This window comes from Onychostruthus taczanowskii, unplaced genomic scaffold (genome assembly GCF_017590055.1).
Source record: "Onychostruthus taczanowskii isolate IOZ18803 unplaced genomic scaffold, ASM1759005v1 scaffold44, whole genome shotgun sequence".
Taxonomy (NCBI): Eukaryota; Metazoa; Chordata; class Aves; order Passeriformes; family Passeridae; genus Onychostruthus; species Onychostruthus taczanowskii.
Genome location: NW_024501903.1, coordinates 4,343,425 through 4,363,456, shown reverse-complemented (window position 1 = coordinate 4,363,456; position 20,032 = coordinate 4,343,425). Strand labels below are relative to the sequence as shown.

The 20,032-nt window shown below is 40.1% G+C and overlaps 1 protein-coding gene across 13 annotated transcripts in view; it reads right to left on the bottom strand.

The window, feature by feature from the left end:
- Window positions 1-20,032, bottom strand: part of SYTL2 (synaptotagmin like 2) — a 53,833-nt gene extending 33,801 nt beyond the window's left edge. For 12 of the 13 annotated variants that reach the window (XM_041414227.1, XM_041414233.1, XM_041414230.1 and 9 more), the window contains exons 1-2: window positions 19,886-20,032; window positions 6,200-6,621 (exon numbers count right to left, since the gene is read on the bottom strand). In XM_041414227.1, the coding sequence (XP_041270161.1) occupies window positions 6,200-6,300 (101 nt within the window). In that variant the 5' untranslated portion in view covers window positions 6,301-6,621; window positions 19,886-20,032. Of the gene's footprint in view, window positions 1-6,199; window positions 6,622-9,989; window positions 10,108-19,885 lie in introns of those variants that run through there. The other variant, XM_041414228.1, reaches the window with a different exon arrangement.

Below are 20,032 nucleotides of genomic sequence, written 5' to 3'. Positions count from 1 at the left end.
TTATCTCAATTCTATTTGCTGCAAACATAACAACAAATCACAAACCAACAAAAAGACAAAGGATTTAGGTTCTGGGTGACATTCTGAACACAGAAAAGACAAATTTTTTGTAGTATCACTCATGCAAGAAGAGGAGTAAAATTATATTAGACCAGGTATTTTAAGAGTTAGACATGTTGATTAGGTTCTTTTTTCTTCTTTGAGAGTAGGAAACAACTACAAAAAGCTTACAGGACAAAGCAGTAATTATTTAAACATTCTACCTTGTATAAGCATGCCTTTTTAGTCTGTAAATATCTATATAAGGTACAGAAAGAAAGTCTGTTCTGATATTTGTTAAAGAACTACACTCAAAATATTTGTAGTGGGCAGTCCCAAATTGCAAATAAGCTATCTTTTGCATGGTAGCTGCACATGACTTTACAAAACCCTAAAAACCAAAAAAACCCATCAGTTACTATTTAATTGGTTTAAACAGTAGCGTAATATAATTTCAAACTGTTTGGGGGCTATACTAGAAAGAACAAAGCAGACCTGTGGGGTTATGCAACCTTTCCCCATCCTTGCCATCACAATTCCTCATAAGCAACACCTCTCATTCTTGCCTTTGGTGTCTCTCTAGACAGCAAGATTTCTCATAGTTAGAAGTAGCTGGATACATGAAAAAGCAAGCCAGTTCTGTTTGCAGTCATGCATGTTCTTCCATTTTATGCTTTTTCAGAAGTGTTTGTGTGTTAAGTCTACTAACAATACCCTGATTAATAAATCTCAGGTATCATCTTGCTTTTGGGTCCTTGGACAACTGACTGTAGTCAGCACAAGTCTTGATGACAAGACAAAGACTTGACATTCTCTCTCAAGTCAGAGGGGAGACAGACACATCCAAGCCTGGAGCATCAGAATGAATGAATTATTTACGTGCTCAGAGGTGTGAGAAGTTAATTGATTTTGGAGATAAGGAAGAGAAAACATGAAGCTCTGCTGCCCACTGAAATATGGTCTCCATCAGAATCTGGAACCAAAACTACAATCCCAATGTTTGTGCTAACAAGCGGCAGTGAAACACGCTGACCACATTAACCCTGCTGTACATTTCTCTCCTAGCAGATGGCCACACATGGGGCATCAGACCAGTACATTTTCCCCCTTTTTCATTTAAAATATATGCATATTCTGCACTACAGAGAGAGTCCTTAATGTCTGCGTGCCTTTCTACTGTCATCTGCACTTAGCACTCAGACTCTCCTATTAGTAGTTGTTCTGTCAAGTTTGAAGCAAATTTGCTTTTATGCAATGAATTATATAGATCATGTAATTAGATACTGCCCTAAGCAGACACAAATAATATGTGAATTTGCTGAAGCATTTCTTAGTATATAAAAGCTTAACTTTATTTCATTCAGGAAATCAGTATCAAGACTGAGTCTTGCTACAGGAGGCAGGAGTCTTCAAGGTCTGCCAGTATTAGCAACTTGTGTTATCTTCCAATTGTTTTATTTCCAGAATAGCCTTACACTGTTCATTTTCTCTGCTCATTTTAAAGGATTTGCATTGAGGCTCCCCAATGGCCTCCCCTCCCTCTTCTGATGCAACCCAAGTAAACCTGACAGGGGAAAACCAAACTGATCAACCCAACCCTCACAATGAAGGCACAGTGTCCTGTGACAATACATCTTTGGTATGAGAGCCTGCCTGGACAGCAGCACAGGACAATCTGAACAAGGGCTGGAAAGGTTGTAAGAAAATATGTAACCGGCAGGTTCTGCTCACACAGTGTCCCCAGCTCTCCACAGGCTTTAAAAGTAGGCATATAAAGCACAAAACCAGCCCCACCAAATGACACAGGCAAGCAAATATAAGGGAGCAGAAGAGCCTGTATCATAGCTTGCTTCACACTAACACCAAGGACATCTTTCCTGCTGCGCAAAAGAAAAGGTTGCATTTAGGATTTCAGGTGAACTAGAAATCAAGATTGATACAATCTGAGGGTTTCAGTTTGGCACTTAATAATACAACACAGTGTCAGGTACAAACATGTGATAAGTTTTCCCAAGAAAGTTCTTGGAACTGTAGGGAAAACCTTGCTTACAGAGGGAGTACTCAATATACAGGTTACAATTATTATTAGTATCCACTTTTTTTTTTTCCATTCAGTGCATTCTTTTACCATACAGAATAAGTCCTATTTCCCCTGCTTCACTAGCATTCCCAGACAATCATCATCCTTTCAAACAATTTATCTGCTATTAGTAGACAAAGCAGTAATCAATACTGGGAAGAAAAGGTATCAGCTCATTTCTCAGTGTAATCCAATGCTGCATCTCTTACCAAGACCAGTAAGGTCTCTTCCTTAAGCCCAGTTATCTCACCTTAACAAGATGAAAACAGTCCTGTTTGTCTTACTGGCATTTTGCAAGATAGGCTGGGACTATCCTCCCCACCTTCGCTCTCATGTCAGTTGGCTTTGTTAAAAAGAATAAATAATGACATGAACATTCTGCTAGAGAATAAAATTGATCTACTTCCTGAATAGTCACTGTATTTGGAAAATCATGTGGTGCTAAGCAGTATCCATGATGGGGAATTCATCCAGAAGACATGAGCTAATCCTTTTCTGCCACAACTGGTGCACTAAGAACTCCTTGCCTCTGCTAAGCACACTCTCAAAACAGTTACATGTAACAAAAAATATTTTATGACAATTTTAAGTACCTATTCTGATGTCAGTTGTTTTCACATTACAGAAGTAAGTCTGGTTTCCCCAATGCCAATATTAACCTCACCACGATATCTAAAATATCCCACCTCATAAAAGACAGTCAACAATATAAGGAAAACTGCCTTGAAAAGTAACTGGAGAGGATATCTGTGAGAACTAGCTAGAGCCAAAATAACATTTACAATAAGCTTTCAACTGCCACACACTCCCAGCAGAATCTGACCACTGAAGTTGTCTCTCTTTTTGCAATGCCACACCGATTAATATATCAATATTAATAATCAAAGGGATTTGGCACACAGGAGTCCCCACCCACCAAACAAAGAACTTCATATTGGAATTTCCCCTATCAGTAACCTCCTTCAGTTTACATAAGAAGCAAACACAGCCCACAAGAGCACTGCTAGGAGGTTCTGCTGGGAAGGGCTGATCACCACAGCAGGGAACCCTGTCTCAAAGGTGACCACAACAGCCTTCTGCCTTAGACACACTGGTGCCGGAGCCAGTTACTCAAACCACAGAAGAGTCACCCAGCCACACTCCACAACTTCACAGACAGATATATTTCTGCTCATGTTACTGTCTCCAGAAAGGGCTCAAAGTTAAGTTAATTCTGAGCTATGCATCTGTAAAAGGAGTTAGGGGTTATGTTGAAGCTACTGCCAGGACATTCAGTTATGTACGTAGCTCACTCAATTTATTCAATGCTGGAGTAGGGTATATCAGAAATTCCTCGACAGGAATGATGACAACAAAACCAAAATAATTAAGCTAGTAATATGCTGAAAAACAGCTTCTAGTATTGACAAGCTGTTACCTGACTCTTGTTTTATGCCTTTGTCCCATCCACAGCAACACTGTCATTCAGTGAACTGCTGCAACTCCTAAGGCAAGGAAGCAAAGAGAGGCATCTTCTTGCTTCAGGAATAAAAAAGCATACAATGTCTTTTGCTTTCCATGCATCACACCCTCTTGTCACCTGAGATTTCTTCATCACCCTTCTGCCAAAGAGATCATCAGTATCCTCTTTCCTTTGAGGCAAACCTCAGCAGAGGTGAAGGAGGAAGCAGACAAGCTGTTCCCAAAGCCGTGCTGTACCTAAAACTAATCATGCTGATCCTGACCAACACAAAAGGAGCCACAAGATGGGGAAACACCTATTACAACCCTCAAGAAACCAAGATTTAAAGAAGACTACCTTAAGGAGGCTGCATGGGCCAGCCTACTCAGAGTTCTATTAGATTAGCAATATTAGGAACTGTTAGTAGGGAAGAGCCTATATCAGGTGATTTGTAAAATTCCACTAGGAAGTGGCTCAAAGAGGATTTTGTCACGGTACAAATTTGTCCATGCTCCAAGAACATGGCACAGATTATTCGAACACCCTTCAAACCTCAGAATTTCTTCTGGAGAGGAAAAAACATCACATTGAAAGACTTCCATTATATACACATATAAATAGCACACTGTCTGATGTTTGCGTGATGACAGTTGATCCCAGGTCTTGGAATCTCCCAGCTGTGCAAGGCTATAGAATCCAAACTAAAGTACTGCATCTCCTTGGCTGGAGATATAATTCAAGTAGTGTTTTAATATATAAAACATGAAAAGCAAGCTCCATGTGCCACAATTAAGCAGAAAAATCCATTTCATATGTAAGCTTCCAGCTTCTCAAGTCATAATATTTAGAAACTAGAAGAGACTTTTTATTGTAGCAGCAAACATGCTGCTGCAAAACATGATTACAGGCTGCTACAACCTGCAGTCTCTTGCATTTTCCACCACACCCTCTTCAACTAGAATTATAAATGGCAAAAGTAAAGCTACAGGGACAAAAATACTTTCTGACAGTCCCTTCAGACCACTACTGAGAGTGACTCTTTTGAATTTCTGTTCCAAGAAGGGTTCTTTTCCCTAGATGCTGTTTTCAAACTCTCATCTACAATTACTTACCCTGCAGGCTTCCAGACCTGGCACTGCTGTAACATTCCAACACTAAACACAGTGGATTTTGTTTTCTACCTTCAGTAAATAAAATGCCTATTCTGTTACAGAAAAGTCAGTTTATTGCTTTTTGAAGCAGAAGACAAAACTCTGTGGTGAAAATATTTACTTAGGCTGCATTAAGATGGGGGCAGGAACTTGGAACAGTGCCTGTAATGATTTTACCTTCAGCAAAGCAAATGCTTTGAGAGGAAAAAATCTTTTTAACAAAGAGAAGCTACTGGTCTACACTTTATTGCTCTTAAAAGAAGCAAGTAGAATAACTCAACAAAATGTTGACCACATGCTGATCAAAGAACCTCAGGGCTGCACAAGCATACTCAGCAAAAGGAATGGTGCTCCTAGGGCAAGAAGCAGGCTGCCTTTTCCTTTGCAGGATACAGGGTATGCCTACACCAAGGACATTTTTATCCAAAAAAAAAATCTTTCTTAGTAGCAAAGAAGCATCAGAGTTGCATCCTGGTTGGAATAATTTCAAAACATTTAAATTGGAAATACATTACTTCATGAGAAACATTACGAGAAAGAATCTTAGAGAAGATTACCAAATCAGTGAGAGAAAATCCTGCCTTCACTGAGGCCTGTAAAAATTCGTTTCTGTTATAGCACTTGGAGTTCTCAGCACATCAGACTCCATTTTTCATTATTTGTCCACATAGTATTTTGTGTACCTTATAATGGATAATTTCCTTCACACTGGAATTAAAAAAAATCCATGTCTACCAAAATCCTCACTCTTGAGCAGGCAGATGTCTATATCAGCTGGAGCACCTATGTGACTGCTATTTATACCTGTGTAGAGACACAGCTTTCTCAGAGCCATCTGGAAAACACTACTTTCCTTGCATGCCTTTCTAGTCATGGCAGTTACCCTAACAGTAACTCCAGTAAAACCTCCCAGCACATAAAACACTCCAGAACAACAACACATTGCTCCATCTGTGACACCACAAAGAAATTATAGAGCAATTTTCTGCTTTATCTGTGGATTGAAAGGGCATAGTGGCACTAGGGCATAGTGGCATTAGGGTATCGTGTTGTTACTTCTTCTGGACTGCAGCTCCAAATATTTTAGGTACAACTCCAGCACTTGAGGGTGCTTGCACTCCTTTTGAGCCAAGTCCCTCACTTACTATGCATTAGTCCAGTCTGCAGTGGTTTTGACACTTGCAAACTGAATCTTTTCTGAGGAAACCAAGGCAGATGTGTATCCAGGCAGATGTGTACAGAGTGCTCTTGGCTCCTTAGGGAATTGCAAAGGTCCATAATAATTCTGGCCAGTGATGAATCATTTGTGTGGTAGAGGTATTCCATCCAGAGACTATGATAAATTTAGTCCAGAGTAAAAAATCTCCAAACCACATATACTGAGGAATATGGGGCCCTCAGCAACAACTGTTTTAATCTACTCCTGAGTAACACAGCACAGGAACTGTGTAGGTCTTCCCAGGACAAGCAGGGTGCTAGATCTCTTACCTGACTCTCTCTTCTTCAGTTCTTTTAAGCTCTGCATCCCGTTGCAGCACCTTCATTATTGCCTCTTGTTCCTCCTCTGTCAGGAAGCTTAGGTCAATCATCTTGTTTTGTGCGTAGGGCTGGTAAAGAGTCTGGGAAGTTCTTGGATCTTGCTGAGGACAGTCTTGTAGCCTGCTTTAAAGTTCTAGAAGTCTTTTTCAGCAGACACTGACAAACCTGGACCGGGTTACAGTCAGTGGTTTAAAGAGTCACAAAGGTTGCTTTCTTGCATGTTTCTCTAGATGAGAGACTTCTGGGAGAGTGTTTCATTCCTGCTTGCCATCACAATAATGTCTTCTCAGTTTGTCCTCTCAGCTCTGCTTCCTGGAGTAACAGTTCATTGACCCAGCATATCCAGCATTTGAGAACAAACAAAACATTCCCTAAAAAAGAGACAAGGAAGAACAAGTTGCAATATCAGGGATCAGGGAAGTAGATTATGTATGCATTTTTAATTAAAAGAAACAAGTTTTTCAGTGTGATTAAATGACTTTATGAAGTTCAAATGGTCACTTCAAGTCAAACCTGTTTTACAGGCCTCTTGAACAAGGTGGCCATGAAAATATATTCCTCCCCAATAGGACAACTCACACCCTAAAAGTTAGAAACTAGTGTCATACAATTGGTACACTTTTATTATACAAGTATATTTTAAATCACCCTTGCAGTTAGCAGAACAATTTAAAGTGAAGGGGAGATAACCACCCTCCCAAAATAAGTTCAGAGCACTTATCACAATGATTTAAAGGACGAAGAAAAAAAAACCACAAAAAAAGGCCAAATCACTGTTCTACAGACCATATGGAATAAATGTGAAATAATTTATACATAACCATATTGAGTATGTGTAATTACAAGCCATGTGGTAATATGAACCTCACTGCTTTATACAAGCCAAACTGCATTTACAAGTAGTAATTTGAAATACTGTTTTGTCTCTGTTTCATAGGCCATGGTTTCTGAGGCATATCCACTTAGAGATAATTCCAACTGTCAAAGACAAAAACATCTTCTTCAAATAAACCCTTAAAGGAATAGAGAGAGTAGCATGGGGAGGAGTTAGTTGTGTCTGTGGTAGGGTTATCTTAGTGCCTCAGGATTACAGAGACGTAGATGTGAAAGCCTGAGAAAAAAGAAATAAATAACTCAAATTTAATCCTCAGAAGCATGCCTAGTGCCAAACCTGGTAAGAGACAGAAGAGAAACAGATGTTTTCACTGGACATATCTCTGTACCAGGCAGCTCCATCACAGCCCTTCAGGGTTGTGGGTGTCTTCCTTTGGCCCAGCACTGACATCGTGATGTAGCTGACAGGATGCAGAACTCATATCGATCTACCAAGCACTACAGTCCTGAAACAAGTCACTGCATTTGCTCCCCTGGCCACAAGAGCACAACCAGGCCATTAAAACAAGATATTGACACTGGCAGGGCTCAAAAGGAAACTTTGTTCTGAAAATAACAGCATTTCTTTTAGATTTGGTAGGGAGATGTAGCCACATTACTGATTATCCCATCAAAAACTCCAATGCCTGAGCCACCTTCTGCATGTTTTTGTTTGGCTGCCATCTTTTTCTCTATCATTCTCATTGTGATTTTGTTGCATGAGGTTGATACAACAGCACCTCAAACAACCTGCCATCTGTAACTTCATTTGCATTTAGAAAATTATGGGTTTATAACTAGGCAAAAGTGAAAAGTGCTTTCTATAGGACTACCAACAAACAGAACAATCCTAAGTTTGCTGAGTATCTACAACAGTACTCCTTCAGCTTAGGAACAGGTATGGATATTTGTTTCAGCTGTCATGAAATTTTCTACACCATCTGACACAGCAAGCAGCATTCACACTGCTAATCCAAAGCCCTGGATGCTGGTTGAATGGCAAGTGCCCAGCCAACAGGCACAGAAGCTCTCATGTTGCAACTACAGACCCTGGACAGCTGTGAACTGGAATAATCAAAGATTTTGCTTTGTTTCTTGCCCAAGATCAATCCAGTCTGCAAGAAACCTTTTGCAGGGAATAATATCTTAGCACTTCTTTAGTCTTTTTTGTTTAAAGACTTTTGTTTGAGGGAAGATATGTTATATTGTCTTAATATATTAATTTAAAAATCTAACGGAAATAGTTGGACAGTGTTTACAAAGCCACCTGCAGACTTCACTGATGTCCCTCAGCACTCAAATCAATAAAATAAATGGAAATAGAGCTTTGATCCTCCCCAGATGAACAACAGTTTGCAAGGGCACATCGAAACAGGCTGTGAGAGCTCACAGCAAGCAGCACTGCTACTGAATTCCACAGATACCATCATTCTGGGCAGAATGGGTAGAGCAGTTTCTTCAGCTAGGGGTGCACCCCCACTTTGTTTTCAATCAGAGGTGAGATAGCAAGTTACCACCCACCCTGGCAGGCTCTTCACTCATAATTCCACACTTCTTCATAAACAAGAAAACCTCTTTCTGTGTGTGTGGTGTTTGGCCAATCTCATGAGATGGTCTGATACAAGTAACTGCAAGGCTGGCTTTCTGCGAAAGATTATCAGCACTGATTCTAAACAGAGATGGTAAAAACTGCTAGCTTAGAGTATAGAACCTGTTATAAAACTTAAAATTATTTTAAAAATAAAAAGTAAAAAACACCCAAACAACAATGTCTTCCCCCTGATCAATTAACACTCTAACACCACCCCAGCCTCAAATATTTTGATTTCTTTTGACATTTTCTCCCTCTTAAAACCCCTAGACATGTCAGGAAGAACTGAGAGGTTTGAACAGTTTGTTTGGTGCCACTGCAAGTTCAAATGCAAGCATTTTTATGCCAGGAAAGTTTTCAGACCTAAGTTTCAAATAAGACTGAAAGATCCTTATCAAACTGATTGACTCATGGAAATTGATACCACATAAACTGACTTCCAAAGTAGGGGTCTCATGTGCTATATACTAACATTTATGAGTCATGGCATACTTGGCATGATTTTTTTCTTAAACATGAAATTCAGGTAAAACCACACAAAAAAATCCTCTCTTTAATGAAAGACTCCAGTCATAAACAGGAATCTGAAATTATGTTTTATCCAACTCATGCATGAAAGCTTCTATGTTTTGGCAATAAAAGAAACAGAAAGGCAACTCAAAATATAGTTTTGCCCACACACACTCTTAAGCTGCTCTTGGTTTCCAACTGGTTTAGGCCAGGCACTCATCCAAGAATTTTATCTTGTAAAATTTCTCAGAACCTCTCAGACAGATGTATACCTCAATTGCTTTAAGTCAGAATTCACATTTTTCTAAAACAGGAACCACAAAAGAAAGACAACTTTGTCTACAAATTCATTAACCCTACAGAGGGCTCTGCTTACCCCCACACACTGTATATTCCCCCCATATACAAAAGGGGAATGTTAATTTGAATACTGTATTACGGACACTATGGGATATTACATTAAGTGGTACTACAATGATAGTTCAGGTTTCCAGGTTTTTACTCAGTGTATACCTATGGGATGCAATGAGGAAGGCAAGGAAAAGGTTGGAGTACTTTGCCACGGCTGACATTGAGTTTACCAACAGAGTCAGAAAACAAACAGCAAAACCCCAGAGTCAGCAGTTCCATTCAAACCAACAAGCTCTCCTTTTGCATGCAGAAACCTCATAATGTCATAAATTTACATTGCAAAACTACTTTTCAAGTGCTCCTTGTAGAGTAGACCTAAGCTGCTAAAGTTTTGATCCAGAGAATTTGTCTTACAGCCAATGCCTTCTAACAAGAGGAAGAAGGTGACAGCCAGTCCTACTTCTAGCTGCTTCACACAGCTCTCGGCGCCAACTCCTTCAGCTGAACAACTACCCTGCAGGCCACATCTTCATCCCAGAATGCATCCACTTACATGTAACCTACTGGCTCTGAAAAATAAGAGAGTTTGGATTTATGTGCTTGAAAGCTACAAATTTTTCTAACTATATTTCTCCACTGCTAGAACATACCAGCACTAGCAACTAGGATGAGTTGGAAATCCACACATAAGGCAACGGGAAGGTGAGGAAGACAGATAAATGCAATTGTGCACTACAACAATTTGCATGTGCAGAGGAACTCATTCTCAAAAGCAACCAAGTTTGGCCTACACCCATACTCAGGAAATAACAGGCCTTTATTTTGAAGCACGGAAGCCAAGAAGAATACTAAGAGCAATAAAAGCCTTGGAGAACTGGCCCCTGTGGCCCTGGGAAGTGACATGAAGCAGTAACGGCACCTCTGACTGGAAGCACCACAAGCTACAGCTTTGCAGCAACAACAAACAAATGAATAAATTTCATTCTCCAGTGATATTTAAGCAGTGCAGTCACAAGTAACTCAGCACCAACCTAGGCTTAGAGATAATTTTTCTGTAAATACATGAGGCAAATCCCATGAAGGTAGAACAGCTAATTAAGCTAAACGCCACTGTTGGCACAAGCACAAATGGTCATGAACATATTTGCTCAGAAGATCAGAGGATTATGGATTTCATTTTGAGCAGTGGAGAAAGAAAAGCTATTAACTTTGAAGAGGGACTTAAGTCACAATTCACAGGAGTTTTAAAAGCTGTTGCCTGCAATGATCAGGACAGAAATTTAAGCACAAGAAGGCCTGTTGTCATTTTTATTCCTGAAGGGGCAGAAAGGAAAAGATCACCCAGTAAGATATGTGTATCTGCAGCCAATCCAGCTGCTCCTACAAGAGGTGCTATCAGAATATTTTCAAAAATATAATAGCAGAGTATACATAGCATATCATATGTTCAACAGTCCCAGAGATTAATTTAGAGAAGAGTGTTTGCTCACATATATGTTTAGTCAGTGGGAGGTAGGGAGGTTCTTATCTAGCTAGTTGTGAAGAATGTTGGTAGAACAAGGACTTTTGCAGAAGTGAGGGATATCTATTTTAAGAGCAGTTTCAGTGTTGCCTTATTAATAAAGCAATGCTTCATTTTATTGCAATAATAAGCCTATTTGTTCTCCTATGCAGTATTCCTTACAACATGGTTAAGGGAAAGAACAGGACCAGATAACTGCTCCAAACAGCCACAAAGGGGAAAATACTGAAAATTGCACACAAGCTTTGTACCCTACCCTTTCTCAACAGTATCAAAATAATCCTTGATGGTTTTAACTTGTAAAATAGTTGCAAGTCTCAAGATACGTACACTGACAGCCTTATATAATGACATTCAACTAGCTGAAAGAGGAAGAAGTTCAGCTGGCACAAGCACTTCAGAAAAATTCTCATTTTCTCCTGGAACATCCGATTTGTTGGTCCACATGATTCTGCCTGTGGTTTAATTTTATTCTTATTTGGTAAGACATTAAGACCTTCACCACTTTGAAGACTATTAAGGCAATTTACTCTGAAGAAGAGTTAATAGCAAAGAGGATAAAAGTTAACAACTTAATATTGGAACAGAAAAGAATAATTTGCTTTGGTTGTGGCCAAATCCCTCTAATCACATATGGCAGCTTGCCATTTCTTTCACAGGGCTTGGATACTGTCAGCACTGCCTAAGAATGTAAATCTCTATACCTGTTATGGTGTAAAACCATTAGGCCAGAGGTATTAAGAGGATGTGGTCTCTGGAGAAAGTCCCATAAATGAAAGTGAAACCTTAGGAAAGCACACTTAAACATTCCTTCTCCCTGTGACCACTGTCAGCTAACTGTAGAAGCCTTGCCATTTATTTCATATTGCAATAAGTATAAATCTACTAAAAATACATCATTTAAAGAATCTTCAAAATTACAGAAATTACACCAAGTTATTGATACTAACATCAGCATATTTTCAAATCTAGTTATATTTCCTTGCACATTGTACCATTTGTACTTGGCTGTGGTTTAATCCCAGTAGGCACACTGCTTGAATTAGTAACAGTTCATTTGAAAGAACTTAATTCTTCTAGCTAATTCTATTCATCAAGAATTACAAAACAAAGAATATCTTCTCAGCATAATGGACTTGAAATATAATAATGAAGGTGACTCAGTCCTGTAGGTCTCTGAAGGCAGAGCACTGTCAGTTGTGTAACAATTATTACAATCTTACATCTCCATTTAGACAGTAGAAGTGGGAGGCTCACAGGACTCGAGTTCCCACTGCTACTTTCTCACTCTTCACATCAACAGTGGCATTAAACTCAGACAGAGTCCAGTGTGAGAGATTGTTTTTATATCTTATTTGAAAATAGATTTAAGCAAATGCTAAAACCTTTAGAGAGATCAGAAGCAAACCAATTACTCGGTGGGAAGCATCTCCTGACCCTACATATCTGTATGTAATGGCTAGATATTTCTGAATGTTTTCCCAACATAAATACAAGACAGATTCAAACTCTAGCAAGGAAGTTATACAAGAAAAAACAAAACATTGCCCCACCTCTCCCTTCCAAAAAAGATCTCGGCAACAAGCAACCCTGAAACTCATAATGCAACTAACTGGTTAATTTCTTAAGAAGGTTTTGTTAAGAAGTGATAACCTTCTTTTGATTTTACAGGAAAGAAGTGCTTACCCTCTTCTTCTGGAGATTTGCCATCTTAAACATACAGATTCAGCATGGAAGATAACAATGAGAATGGGACAACAAGACCTCTATCCCTTCTCACAAACTTTTATTGCAGAATGGAAAACACACCTGCTATTTCTCCCACTTGTACTGTCCCACAGAGGACATTCATCTATAAGCAGGTGCTGCCAAACCCCTTTCCTTTTCTTCCATTGCTCCATTCTTTCAAAAAAGAAAAAAGCATTCTAGTTTGCAATTTAGCATTGCCCAGATTAGGCTAATGAACACTGCACCAATGCAAGCCAAATAAAAACATCTATTATGCACTACGAATTCCTAAAAAAAAAAAAAAAAAAAAAAACAAAAACCAAAAAAACAAAAAAAAAATTATCAAAAAGGCTAAAGTAGAGGCCTTGACGAGTTTAGATACTGAAGACTTTAGGGGAGCTATCTGACTTCTACTCTCCTTCCTTGCTCTCCAGCAAGCATTGACTACATTTTAGCTAGAATTCTCTTTTGTTGTAGGAATTGTACTATTGGAGAATGGAAGTGTGCAAAACAGTGTGACTAATTAACAAGTATTTCCTATCAGTGGCTACTGGGAAGTGACACACTTCCTGCACCTTGTTAAGTTATTCTTTCTTATGTGAAAACAGACTGAGCTGCAGTTTACAGTCACTGGGTAGTTCTGACTCTTTCCTAGAGCAGACAATCCAACGAAAGGGCTTATTAAGGGGCTAGCAGCACTGATGAGAAGAACTCTATGTTACAGACCAGGATTTGCATTCAAATACTTAGAGTAATGCTAAACTGAGCTGACAGTAAGACAAAGCAGTTCCTAAACTGGAAGACGGGAGCATACAGATTTCTGAAGAAATCTTCTCAAAGTTTTATTTCAGTCAATGAACATGACTTCTCAGATGATTTTTATCTCATTATGGAAATCCTTTAGTCAGTATCTGTTGCATCCCTGTGACTTTCAGAGTCCTGCTCTTACTCCTCATTTGAGTTGAGATGATGAACTAGCTGAGCAAGGACAGCTATCATCACTGGCAGACTGATTTTGCTCCACTACTTTTGTAAAACTGGGAACCTGTGGGTTAACAGGTTGCTCCTTCCATGTACCACTTGGATCTTCTCTAAAGCACTGTCAACAGCCAGCTGCTCAAGTCACTGTTAGTAGCACATTGCCTCTGCAGGAGAGTGCACAAAACAGCTTTGTGGTACATATTAAGCATAAAATTGCCTAGTCCAGACAGCAACACTTTACATCGTCTTTGCTTTCCCTGACAGAGGCCACTGATCTCAACTTCCTCAGAACACCTTTGCCTGCAGCCCAACGGGGATCACACAGAACATTGCAAAAGGCACTCCATCATTCTCAGACAATTAACTGCATAAGTACCTGTGGGAATCAAAACAATCTGTTACTCACCTGAAACACTTAATTTGTCACTGCAACCTCCTGCTTTTCAGCTACCAGCCTTGTTCTTGTAACTACAGCTCTAATTAATTGATTACAACTGTGGACAAAGAACCAGGAAACAGAACAAGCCCTTTCTCTGTTCCTTCTCACAGGCTGACTGACTAACCACTCACCTTAGACATTTGTGCAAGTTTTGAAGGCTAAAATTAACTACCTAACAAATTACATCATCTCAAGGATACTAAGAATGTTTGCGTCAATTAATCAGGTCCTTGCTACCATAACTAAAGCATACACCTACTTGAAAACGGGGCCTCACACAATTGCCAGCACAAATCAGGTGCTAGAGGAAAGAAAATATCCTTTAGGAGTCCTGCAGTCACAGAAACAGTAAACCAAAGAACGAGTTGCAAGAAAATGACACTACATCAAAGTTCCCAGGTAAGTTAAAAATCAAAATGGCTAAAAAAGGCAGCATGCAGTTTGCACATAGACCAGTCAGAATCAGGTCTCTTCTCAGTCACCAAAATTAACTTAAATTTTGCAATGAAGTTTTTATTTCAGGGTTATTGGGTTTTTTTACTTGTTTTGTTGTGGTATATTTTTTAATAGATACATTTTAAAAAGCTCACAATAGCTACCTATTTAGAGGAAAATAACTTGTCCTCCCAAGCATAATGTTTTAACAGACAGCCCCATTACATGAAAATTTTGTATGCTATTGGGGTCATTCTGGCTAAATTGAATCCAGCCAGCAGCAATGTTAATCCAATATTGAATTGCAAGAATAACAGGAAGCCTATCAGCCATGAAAACTTCACTCACAAGATTGTTTGCGCTGCTGGGCTGGGCTGTATCATGCAAAATTGTCTTCTCCCTGACTGGTACCAGTTTCCCTGAACACTTATGGCCAGATGTGAGCAGAGAACTCTGACACTGAAAAATGAGGTGTACTGTGGTGAAAGGAAGATAAAAGGACATGGCAAGAGCTAAACCAAACTGCTACTCATGAGAAGCATGAAGCAGGGAACAGTTTCTGGAGCAGCCTTCAGTTGCACTGGATGAGGTGAGATGTCAATTTGCACTGTGTGAAAAGGATTTGCCCTACAAATGCTGCTGAACAGCACAGGAATAGGAAAGAAGGAGCAAAAGACTGTGACAGGAATTGTTTCTCATACACAGGCATATAAATCAGGAGTTCAGAGTTTGTGAGGCTGGGCTTTGGAGTATCAGGCCTGTCCCTGAGCAGGTATTTAGTCTTGCAGGAGTGGCTCATTCTTTATGAACACAGCTATGCAAGGTGTTAGCTCACTTGCTCAATAGCTACAGCTACATACCCAGGAAGCAGCCAAATCCAGAGTCCCCATGACCACTTAACACAAGAAGATTCAAATGCACATCCCCTTGTTCACCAAAATATATGATGATCTCTGAAGGGTTTGCTTGGCTCTCTCTTGACCCCTCCTAGGCCTGAATCCTAGGATTAAACCTCACTGAATCATTACTGAAGTGATATCACAACCTCGCAGGCAGAATCAGGAAGCCAGGTACACTTTCTCTCAGTCAGGCCACTATTAATAAAAAATCAAGGTCTCTCCTAACTTCCCTCCTCACCCAGACAGACATGCATTCCTGGCTATAGAGCAGTCCAGTTCTAACAAAGCAGAGGGAAAAGGAGAGTAACCTAAGGGTATTCATTTTTAATCCAAGTCTCTTAACCTTCAGAGAAGTAATGTAATCACTATGAAGCAAGGTAAAATTAATGACATTTACACTAACATAAGTTATCCCTGGATCAAAAAACAAGTTATGTGGGCAGGACCAGAATAGAAGGTTAAGGGCTTGCTACTTCTGCTTGTCTGACAGATTTCTGCCTAGGACTTAGACACATACCTTTTCTTACAGTGCTTTAAGTGCAGTTACAGAGGGTTTTTGGACCTCACCCTTAATTTTTTCATAACAGATGCTCTATTTTTAAATCACATTAGCCATTTAAATTCATTAGAGAAGAAAAGCACGGTGGCAGATCTTAACATCCACAAGCTAATGGCATAGAAACCATTTCTAACCTGGGCATTCTCAAATACACTGATCTAGTTCTGGAGCTCTAGCTACACAGCTACACAGCTGAGATCACATAGTCTGACTGTGTGATAGTCCATTCAACCTGTACACAGCAGCATCTCTGCCAGTTTATCAGTCAGCCACAATCAGACACAGGGCAGGTAATTTCATTCAGAATTTACCAACATTGCTTGATGCTTTTGTAAAACAAAAACATTTTGCAGTGAATCTAGGATATTGTTCTGCTAATTACTCCACAGATAAGCATCCCCTTTCTTCTTACCTTTCTATACTTAAGACACATTTAGAAAGAGATGAAATGCAAAATTTCCTTGACTGGGACAGAGAAATAGAAAAAATTACTTTTAGAAGATTTATACTGCAGAGAAAAAAGGAACATACCAAGATATAAGGGAAAAAATGGGATCATAGCATGGTTTGGGTTGGAAGAGACCTTAAAGAACATCTAGATCCAACCCCATGGACAGGGACACTTTCCACTTGTCCAGGTTACTCAGAGCCACATCCAGCCTGGCCTAGAACACTTTTGGGGATGGGGAGTCCCCAGCCTCTCTGGGCAACAAATTGTTAAGTTGCTCATTAATTTGATGTATAGTCACAGGACACTGAGTGGGTTTCAGGTCAAAAATAGTCTGGCATTATCATCCAGAAAAGGAGCTATAAAATAAAGAAGGGAAGAAGTAATCTTTTCCTCCTCCTCACATGTACATTACATCTCTTCCCTTTGCCCTCTTGATGCAATAAGCAGAGTCAAATTACATATAGCAAGGAAACCTTATAACATGAAGTAAGAATCTAGAATAGCCAGTTGCTGTACCCTGATGAATTGGAATGACTCCCTGCCACAAGAATGAACCATAAATAAGTCCATTGAAATCAGCTGTCACTCTCAAGTTATACCCAAATAAGTTAAAAAATTGGAGACTGCTGATACAGCAAATGCAACATCACTGGTCATACACATTTTGGCATAAGTGTTTTGGAATTGGAAGATCAAACTATGGATCCTCCTTAAATTGACTCCTGATCAACCTAAATAAGCTGCCTTTAAATGCAACAGGTGATGGACTTCAAACACCAGAAAGGTACCTACTGCTTTTAGCAGTTATCCATTAGTTGGCAATCCCAGGTGAAAAGCACTTTCTGTGCAGAGGGAACAATTCTTTACTATGGTTTAAAACAAGTCACTCTTGAATAAAGAGTGAATTCCAAAGGATAGGAGCATCACTTTTAATTAAAGAAAATTAAACACTTTTTCCGACTGAGAGAATACAAATGATCTTTATATTTCCTTGTAAATAATATTTTCTTATTAGCTTTTTAATTTAGGTCTGTCCCATCCCTTTCTGTCATGAGCACAGAAAACAATACAATTAGAAAAGAAGTCATTTCTTCAACTTCATCCAAGAGCTTTCCTGGTTAAGCCTTTTTTCCAGATGAAACTATCAAAGATGTTCTCCATATACTAAACTGAAGCAGTATTTTCACTTGGGAATCTGGCAAGCATCTCCTGCAGAATAACAGGGGTTTACTCCAGAGAATACCTGCACATGGTCTCCAGAGCACTCCTGGAGTGCTACCCAGTGCTCTAAAGCACTGGCTCTTAATGGAAATTACACATTCACTTTTCTGTCATTCATTTTTGGGGCAAGGAAATCTTGTTTATTCTGGCCTTTGTCAGAATTGGAAAACAAGAACGTGAAGATCTTGTGAATTTTAAAAGTCTGACAGTGAAACTGATAATACACTATTTTGGCATGCAAGAAATGCTGGAATGAAATTTGTTTAACAAGAGACAGGCCCTATGACAGCTTCAAGAAATTCAAAAACATGCCTTACAACCAAGCAGAGAATGGCTGCACACGTAAGGTAGAAGCAGACTAAGATGCTTATTGTTTCCTTGCCTTAGACCTAGACATAAACACACTATGGTATATAATTGGTAGCAGTGTATTAGCATTTTGTAACACAGCAACAGTTTTAGTAGCATTTTATAACTTAGTATACACAAATAACACACAACTGCAAATGAACAGAGACTTGCAGTATACTTGCCTAAATAGAGCACAGGAAAGCATATATATGCTAATAATTTAAAATCTGCAAGATAAGAACAGAGAATGTAGAGTGGTCAGGAAAGACGTCAGATGAAACTAAAATAAGATTGCAGAACAAAGAGGAGATCTGTCTGATGGAACCAGAACAATCCTGCAAAGCAAATAAGAAAGATGCAACATTAGCAACCTAGAAACACTACTTATTAAACTTATTCCCTCAAAGAATATGGACTACATCATCTGAGATCACCCCATTTTCTTCCAGGTAAAAAGCAATACATTAACAATTAGAAAAGAAGGATGATATTTTATGAAAATCACAAGAAACCTCACTTTGATTCCAGCTTTCTTGCCAAGGAGCTCTCAAGCACTTTACCGGGACTCCTGCAACTGAAACAAACCATCAAGAAGCGTAGTCATCAGTGCGAAATATAGGGCACCAGCTGCAGGGTATTGCATACTCCAGGTTTACTACCACTTATATACGTGATTGTTAAAAACTATTTGGGAAAGAGATAATAACTACTAGTGGTAATTAAGAACTAATGACTGGAAAGGTGCATTGTTGCTGTATACAAGTTTAATAAAGTACTGTGATTCATTAGTCTTTTAAACAATCCAGCACTGAGAGCTTCAATCTGTGAGGAAACACACAAATGTTTTGGTGCAACACTTTGATAAGTTCTTTCAGCTAATAAAATCAAGTTCCTTCTCACAACATCCAGTTAAGCATATGTTGTGAATGAGTGTGGGGGAATGCACCACCACAACATGTTCTGTCCTTTCCCCTTACACTTTCTCAGAAAGTTCAAAAATACTTGTCACTAAACAATCTGTCCCCAGATTTAAGTGACCTTCATCCTAGCAATCTTCTAAGCAGAGGCTTCTGCTCACACAGAAGATTTTCCCACTCACACAGGAAAGACACAACTGGCTGCATTAGATTTTAGGGCCAGGTCCAATATTGCAAGTCATTCCAGAGACGGCATGGATGATGCGAGTAATTCACTGTTTTGAGATTAAAAATATTTTACTATGTACAAAAAGATCATTAACATCTCTCAGCTGAGATCTAAACACCTTATTTAAATGAAGAGTGTCCTCCCATTCCAGCAGGCTCAAGAGCTCTGTGCAGCGAAGTTCTGACAGATAGCCAGCTCTCACTCCGGACAGAGGCAGCAGCAACAGGGATGTCCCGGCGCTCGGCTCCCCGGGCACGGTGCTCTCGAGAGCGGTTCTGAGGAAAGGCGCTGACAAGCACCGCTTCCCTGCGGCCTCAACCACCGGGGCCGGGCCGGCGAGACACCTGTGAGCGCCGCACCGTGCTCGGGTGAACGGGCCCTGCCAGCCCACCGCGGCCGAGCCCCGCGGAGCAGCCCGGCTGGCGCAGGCGGGCAGCCAGGGCTCCTCAGCGGGCTCGCTCTCACGCTGTCCCAGCACTGCGAGCGCGGATGGCTTCTACAGCCCTTTTGACTCCGAGGCACTCCATTAACAAGACCCTCCCTCTCCAACCCCAGAGCCCTTTCTAGGTCAGCCTCACCTCTCCTTCCGTCCCCTCCACGGCACCCCTTTCTTCCCTCCGGCCAGAGACAGCGCCGCTTCCCCGGTCCCAGCGGGCAGCCACTGTCCCGTGCCTCCGCCCCGCTTGTCTGAGGGCAGGGAGACGGCAGCGCCGGCGAGGCCGAGC